The following is a 7474-nucleotide window of genomic DNA, read 5'->3' as shown; positions in this document are numbered from 1 at the left end:
TGATAATTGTATGTTAATACGATTATAGTATTTAAATAATTAAATGCATTAGTTCCGTAAGACCAGTGCCGTGCGACAGTGTTGAAAAAAGAAACCTTCGCTTAGGACAGCAAAAAATAAATAAAGATCCAAGGGCATCATCTATTGACTATTACCATTCATAATATAACCATTAGAATTAAAGTATATTTGTTACTGGTTAAGGTTTAAAGGTTTGTATACATAGTATTATCAGTTGTCGAATCGTCTATGCAATCTTTCTCATATCATAAGTGTAAAATCATAATAAATCAGTTTAAAAAAAATTGGAGTATATACAACGAAATCAATATAATAATTTAGATTAAAAACATGAGCCTATAATTAACAAATACATGAGTTTCTTAAGTAACAAATAATGTAAACAACGGTTAAATAACTAAAATAATTAGATATTAGTGATTATAGGTCTGAATGCATTTTTGAAATATTTAAGCTAAAGTTGGTTAAATTTTATCTTTATTTGATTATGGCATAAAACATTGAGTAGTTTAATTATTTTATCTTAAAATTAACTAGAAAATTTAATGATGAATTCTTGATTAATATTTATTAATAATATAAAAAATCTTGTTGTATAAGTACAATTTTGTTTATTAGTCTAACTATTTATATGTTCTTCTCTATTAAAATATTTATTTTTATTTTTTATTGTTGAAATTTTTATGATTCTCAACCATAAATGCTCGCATGGCTCTGTGTAAGACAGAAAACAAAGAGATGAAGAAGGGACAAAGACTTGTGGGCTGTAATTAGTTATGGTGTCACTTTGCAGTAACCACCAAAACGCCGACACCTCTCTTCTCAATCTTCTTCTTCTTCCTCTCACCAGCTCCATGCATGTAAGGTACAACCACCTCCTAAACACACAAACCCTCCTTAATCATTTACATTTTTCTTATTATTATATCAAAACAACCATGGATTTTTGGTTTTTTTGTTTTAGTATTATAGTTTAGTAATTTGTATTCTTCCCCAACAACCCACAAATCGCATTATATTCTAAGATTTGGTCGTGATTAACATACATTGTTTATTTAGTTGCATATTTTAGTGTATCATCGTCTTTGTAAATTTGTGTGTCCATGCAGAAGTCAAAAACGCTTTTTTACTCAATGTTCGTTTTCGCAGATTTCAACACCCTCATTTACATTCGTTGAAACTTGTCGCACATTCAGTAAAAAGATTTAAAATATAGTTTAGGAATCGTGATTTGGATATCAGGTGATCTCTCCATGTTAGATAAATGTTATTTTCTTGATTGTATTAGAAAAATGTCGCCTTCAGAAATCTCACAAACGAAAAAATGTTTTTAGGAAAGGTTAAGAGAAAAATTAACTGAGATTTCAGAGCCATCAATTAGTCTTCTAGAATATAACTAGACATTATAATATTTGAACACCTTGTGACGTCGTCATCGGTGTTTGATAGGTTCTACTTACATATATTTGATTTTTATTACTTCACTAAACCCACTTTTGAAACAGAGTCTCACTCCCTTCGTCTTCTTCCTCTGAGTCTCTGACTAAAAGAACCAAAAAAAAAAACAGAGGAAAGAAAATGAAAAGCGGAGGGAACACAAACACTAAGCTCATACTTGTTCATCCATACATTCAAAAACAAACAAGCTCAAATCGTCTATGCCTTCTCGCTTTTGTCTCCATCTTCACCATCGCTTCTCTCCTTACTCTACTCTACACCACCGACTCCATTATCCCTTCCAAAAACGTCTCCTCCGTCATCTCCTCCGCTCGGAGCTCTCAACTGCCAACGACCGCCATCAACGCTCTGCTCCACTACGCATCGAGATCGAACGACAGCTACCACATGTCACACGGAGAGATGAAATCGATCTCCGACGTCCTCCGCCGCTGCCCCCCGCCATGCAACCTCCTCGTCTTCGGCCTAACCCACGAAACCCTCCTCTGGAAATCGCTGAACCACAACGGCCGAACCGTGTACATCGAAGAGAACCGTTACTACGCCGCTTACTTCGAAGAAATCCACCCGGAGATCGAAGTCTTCGACGTTCAGTACACGACCAAAGCTCGCGAGGCGCGCGAGCTCGTCTCGGCGGTTAAAGAGGCGGCTAGGAACGAGTGTCGTCCCGTGCAGAATCTTCTCTTCTCCGACTGCAAACTCGGTCTCAACGATTTGCCTAACCACGTCTACGATGTCGATTGGGATGTGATCTTGGTCGATGGGCCACGTGGCGACGGTGGAGATGTGCCGGGAAGGATGTCGTCCATTTTCACGGCGGCGGTTCTTGCTCGGAGTAAAAAAATTGGCGGGAATGCGAGGACGCATGTGTTTGTTCATGATTATTACAGAGATGTGGAGAGACTTTGCGGCGATGAGTTTCTTTGCCGGGAGAATCTTGTGGAATCTAATGATATGCTTGCGCACTATGTGTTGGAGAGGATGGATAAAAACAGCACGCAGTTCTGTTGCGATCGTAAGAAACGCTCTGTTTCTCCATCGCCTTGAGTAAAACTGTGGGCTAATTCTCGTAGAGAGACATGCAACAGACAGTGGTGATTGACACGTCACACGTCAATCACGGAGGACTTTGTGTAAAATAAAAACCTTTTTCTCCTTTAAATCTTTTCTCCTACTGTAATTTTCAAAATCTTTGACATGTGAAATTTCACCCTTAAAAACATATGTACTTGGAGTTGGAGGTTCACTTAAAAACCACTAAAACATAGTTTTTTTAAACAATTATTATTTTAATGAACTTAAAATCATAATCGATATAAATTAACTAGTGACGGTTTTACTTCAAAAAGTATTTAGACACTGATACAACATAAAAATCTCAATAAATCAAGACGTATAAATGCAACTCTCTAAACCCTTTGTGGAGACTCTTGTGGAGTATCTATCTTCCTTTTCTTGTAGAGTGGAACTCGTCCACCAAGCTCTTTAAGCTGATCCACAAGACCGTATAGAAACTCAAACGTCAATATGTTCTGAGCATTAAACTCCTCCCTAACCTGTGGATGCACCCTAAACCAGTCTCCCAGCATCTTATGCACGTGAGACCGAATCATCCTCCACGGAACCGGATGCTTCTCACATAACTTCAAATACTCAACAACTAAATCTCCCTGATCTAATCCTCCATCCACGTATCCCTCTTCTTTAGCCCATTCAGCTGTTCTAAACCCAGCAAAGGCCGCCGGGTTCTCAAGAAGCGTCTCAGCGGAAAGAACGCCTTCAACACCCGTCTCTCTGATGCACTCATCCACATCTTCAACGCATCTCACGTTCCCATTGGCTAAAACAGGGATCCTCAGAGCTTCTCTCACCTCCTTGATGGCTCCCCAATCAGCTCTAAACTTTTTCCCGTCTTTCTCATCTCTCGTCCGTCCGTGAACCGCTAGTAATGAGCAACCGGCTTCTTCTAGCATCTTGGCGTAATTGAGTGTATCTTGAAGGTTAGGGAAAATACGGATCTTGCAGGAGACGGGAACAGTGAGGTTCTGAGCTAACTTCTCAACGAGTGACTTCACCAAAGGAAGGTTATCCATTAGGAATGCACCATAGTTTCCTCGCTTCGCAATACGTTGAGGACACCTATAACCAAAAAGATCTTACTACTCAAATGAACATTCACTTAGCTATCAGAACTAACAAAACTTAAATAAAAATCCCATCTTTATTGAACATTGTGGCACCCAAATTACTGAACTAAACTACTAACACTCACTAAACTCTATCTTTTCCAGAATCTCCGAACCCAAATCATTGAATATAACTTAAGTATCAGAACTAAGACACTAATGCAATAAAAATTGAATCTTTATTGAAGAATAGAGAAATGTAGTTACCCTAAGTTGATATCAACATAATCGCAGTAAGGTTGGACTCTCTTTGCAGCTTCCAAGAGAGTATCAGGATCATTAGCACAGAACTGCACAAACAACGGCCTGTCCTCCTACACACAACAACGAATTAAAAAAACTGATATATTTTAAAAAAAATCGAATCTTGAGAGAGAGTGATTATTATACCTTACAAGTGGTGAACTCTTGGTTACGATACTTCTCAGTCTCGGTGAAGACCCTGGAATGAAGCATCGGCGTGTAAGCAGCTTGAGCTCCGTATTTCTGGCAGAGCAATCGGAACGGAAGCTCCGAGTTATCCACCATCGGAGCAACGATGTACTTGGGTCTTCCTAGTTTCTTCCAGTGTGCCCATGCTTGCTCCACCCTTGTATCGATGCTCAATACCCTACCTGGAGAGCTCAAGCTCTCTGGCTGCTGCTGCTGCTGCTCCGAGGAGAGGAGATCGTCGAGCACCTGCGACGGATTAGGGTTTGGATCCGGGTTCTGGGTCATTGTTCGATTTTAGGGTCCGAAAAGAATAGAGAGATTAGGAGTCCAAGCGAATCACTTTAAATTTTTAATTAAACTTAGGATTTAGAACAGTTAGTTTTTCTGTATATTATTAATGAATAATTGTTCCGTTTATATAGATGTTACAAAAGAGATAAAATGAAAATAAAATAATAGAAAATATTATAAATCATAAACATAAACGAATTAGGAAATATGCAAGTTGTAGCCGCTTCTCTCTTCCTCTCCAAGTTTCGCGGTTGTCTTTCTCTAGGGTTGGACCGTCTCTCTCTAAGTGTATAAGCCGGTTATGGATATCGACCGATTCATTTATAACATATCTTTATTTTTATTTTAAATCGACCTTTTCTTCGTGCACTGTTTGGGTCTTGGTAGGCGTTATGGATTTAACTTAAGGTATGGGCTTATATTAAAAAGACAGCAAACTAATTTGTAGTAGTGTGCGAGTTTTTAACTTTTTTTTGCATAAAATGATGTGCTTAGCTTGATTCTGGGGGGTGTTCCGATGGGGGGGGGGGGGGGGGATTCAGCTACTTAGCCCTCTTTTCCCTCTCCACTTTCTTGACCACGTGATGTAAACTTGATCAGCAACAAACACAAAGGTATGATGGTTTGGTTTAGGCTGGGAGGATCAGGAGCTGTTGCACGGCGCCACAGCCTATTGAGATTTCATATCAGTTTTATTGGGTTCAGTTACGAGTTTTAGACAGAAAGAAACATATGGGCTAGTATATGAACGAGTTGGGCTTGTTTATTATTGTTTGGCCTTGTGTTGGGCAAAGAGAAATGCCCAAAAGGTTAGAACATCAAAGCCAGTCCAGTTTTATGAAGTCTCAAGTCCATTATGTGTTAAAAACAAGAGGTTTCTTTGCTTGCAAAGAAGTTGGACGAAAATTGGAACAAGAAGATGTAACCAACATTGTCTCAACTACCACCTACTTCTCTTTTTTTTGTCATCTAGTAGATTGATATTAATTTTAAACGTTAACTTACATAGAGCCGGCAAAGGTCTATAACCTTTCCGGAGCCAATAGCCGGCGAGTTACACGAAAACACCCGGAGCCAAGGGTTTAAACTACCAAACTCCAGAAACTTACAAAGACAAAAAGAGAAAAATGGTAAACAAGGCAGGCTGGAGCACCACATTAAACTTCAAGCGCGGTGAAGAATATCGATATTGGAAGCAAGACTAAGCAAGAAAGCAATGCATGCCTAAATTATTGGGGTTGAACGCCAATCTTCTAACACAGCTCCACCATAGAACCACAAACCAAAACAAAACTTACCAACACTTCATCAACAGAAGCCAAAGAAAGGACACATCTTCAACCCGAGCAGCCAACGAAGAGAAACGTTTGGCAATCGACTACTCAAAGACCAACCGCAATTGAGCATAAAGCTCCTCGGACCCTTACCATGTAATCCGGAAAACCCATAGGTTGCATACCAAGGGACCGCACAACTTCACTATACCAAAGCTACACCTCTGAAATCATAAACTAACCACACAGGAAGGCGACGAGACCATACCAGAGACGACACAAGAGTAGAAACTGAAAGCCTGAAGAGGGGAGCCAAGCCAAGATCCACAGTCCAGCAAACCTAACCGAAGACCTCAAACAAGCTCCTTCTAACAATGTCGCACAACCAAACCAGCTCCATGACGCCAAAAGAAATCAAATTCTCCTTCATAATACACACGACTTGTGACAAATCTTCAATTCCTCCAAGAGACGAGGATGAGGTGCTGCGACCGGAAGGGAGAGCCAAGAGACTTCTGATGCCTTTCTTGAGAGACAGTCAGGCCAAACCCAAGAAAATGAAGACCCCACATCTGAACCGGCTAAATACGACCACCGCGTACCAGAAAATAGATAAGGTTTAAAGCCTTCAGTCTCAGCCAAGCATAGAACGACCAGAAGAAACAGAGCAACAACACTGAAAGATCTCAAACGAGCATTAACCGAACAGACCAGCCACAAACACACTCATCAATTCTAAAAGAAATTGTATAGCTAAATACAAAACCACAAACTACGAGGAGCCAGAGACAAAGATCAACCAACCAACTTGACGCGACACCCGAACCAGACTCAAAACCCCTCGGATCAACAGACAGCTTCTCTAATCCCCACTGGCGGGAAAAAACACGCCCTGACAGAGAAGCCGACCTCACCGAGAACGAACCATCACCCAACCACTGCTCAAACCCCAAAACGCCATCGCCGACGGGTAACACTTCATCACTAACCACCACAAACAAGGCTCAATAGACTACACAAGAACTAGTACTAGATACAAGAGTTCGGGGAGGTCCTCTCACAGCACGGCGAGGAGCGCCTGTCAGAGAAGACCTCAGATCTGAAAGAAGGACTGAGGCGGCGCTTGAGTCGTAGAGAGAGTTTTGACCACCTACTTCATTTAAAGTTTTTTCTCTATGTTTTTATCTATTTCCAAAGCTGTCATATAAGCCATGTTGTTTCCAAGACAGACATGCAAATCTTTTTTTTTTTTTGCTAAAAAGTAAATATCATTAATGAAAATGAAGGTTTGGTTACAAACTTAATTGTGACCACAATCTGCTTAGAAGCTGATTTGATCTTAGAGGCCGCAAAAAAAAAACTAAAAAACCTTTAAGATACATGAGATTGATTTCAAACTTCTCACAAGAGAGAACTTGAAAGCAATAGGGAGTAAGATCAAGTATAGCAACAATTTAATCACCCTAAACAAAGCACTTCTCGTTGCATCTGAACAACTCAGAGGAAATAAGGGAATAACCGGGGGAAGTTCAGTCGAGAACTCACCGAAGTGGCTCCAAGCAGGCATCGACGGAGGCGCCTGGCTACGCCCCGGAGCTCCGCTGGAGGAGGACCTCGACCAACAAACGTAGCTATCTCAACTGGGAGACAAAAGTACATGCCCGAATCGCCGCTGTTAACATAGAAGCACAAGTTACGGTCAAGCGTAGGCTGGTACAACAAGCTCTTTTCACCACCCACGCGGCACAGAGAATGCAGCAGAGACCACGAGGAACACTAAGTCAGACTGTCGGAGCTTTGAAGATAAGGGTA

At 40.5% G+C, this 7474-nt stretch overlaps 2 protein-coding genes across 2 annotated transcripts; one reads left to right on the top strand and one right to left on the bottom strand.

Annotated features, from left to right (window-relative positions):
* The first annotated feature begins 1533 nt into the window (after positions 1-1533).
* Positions 1534-2729, top strand: LOC106316666 (protein IRX15-LIKE-like). The gene has a single exon (XM_013754548.1). The coding sequence runs from the start codon at positions 1600-1602 to the stop codon at positions 2524-2526; it is 927 nt and encodes a 308-aa protein (XP_013610002.1). The 5' UTR covers positions 1534-1599; the 3' UTR covers positions 2527-2729.
* A 72-nt stretch (positions 2730-2801) lies between these two features.
* LOC106315581 (tRNA-dihydrouridine(16/17) synthase [NAD(P)(+)]-like) lies at positions 2802-4443 on the bottom strand. Its single transcript, XM_013753346.1, has 3 exons — positions 4056-4443; positions 3873-3979; positions 2802-3618 (listed from the first exon to the last, which is right to left on the bottom strand). The coding sequence occupies exons 1-3, from the start codon at positions 4380-4382 to the stop codon at positions 2889-2891; spliced, it is 1164 nt and encodes a 387-aa protein (XP_013608800.1). The 5' UTR covers positions 4383-4443; the 3' UTR covers positions 2802-2888.
* Positions 4444-7474: the final 3031 nt, after the last annotated feature.

This window comes from Brassica oleracea, chromosome C9, assembly GCF_000695525.1.
Source record: "Brassica oleracea var. oleracea cultivar TO1000 chromosome C9, BOL, whole genome shotgun sequence".
Taxonomy (NCBI): Eukaryota; Viridiplantae; Streptophyta; class Magnoliopsida; order Brassicales; family Brassicaceae; genus Brassica; species Brassica oleracea.
Note: the sequence above shows the minus strand (reverse complement) of the source record. Positions and strands in the feature narration are given on the sequence as shown.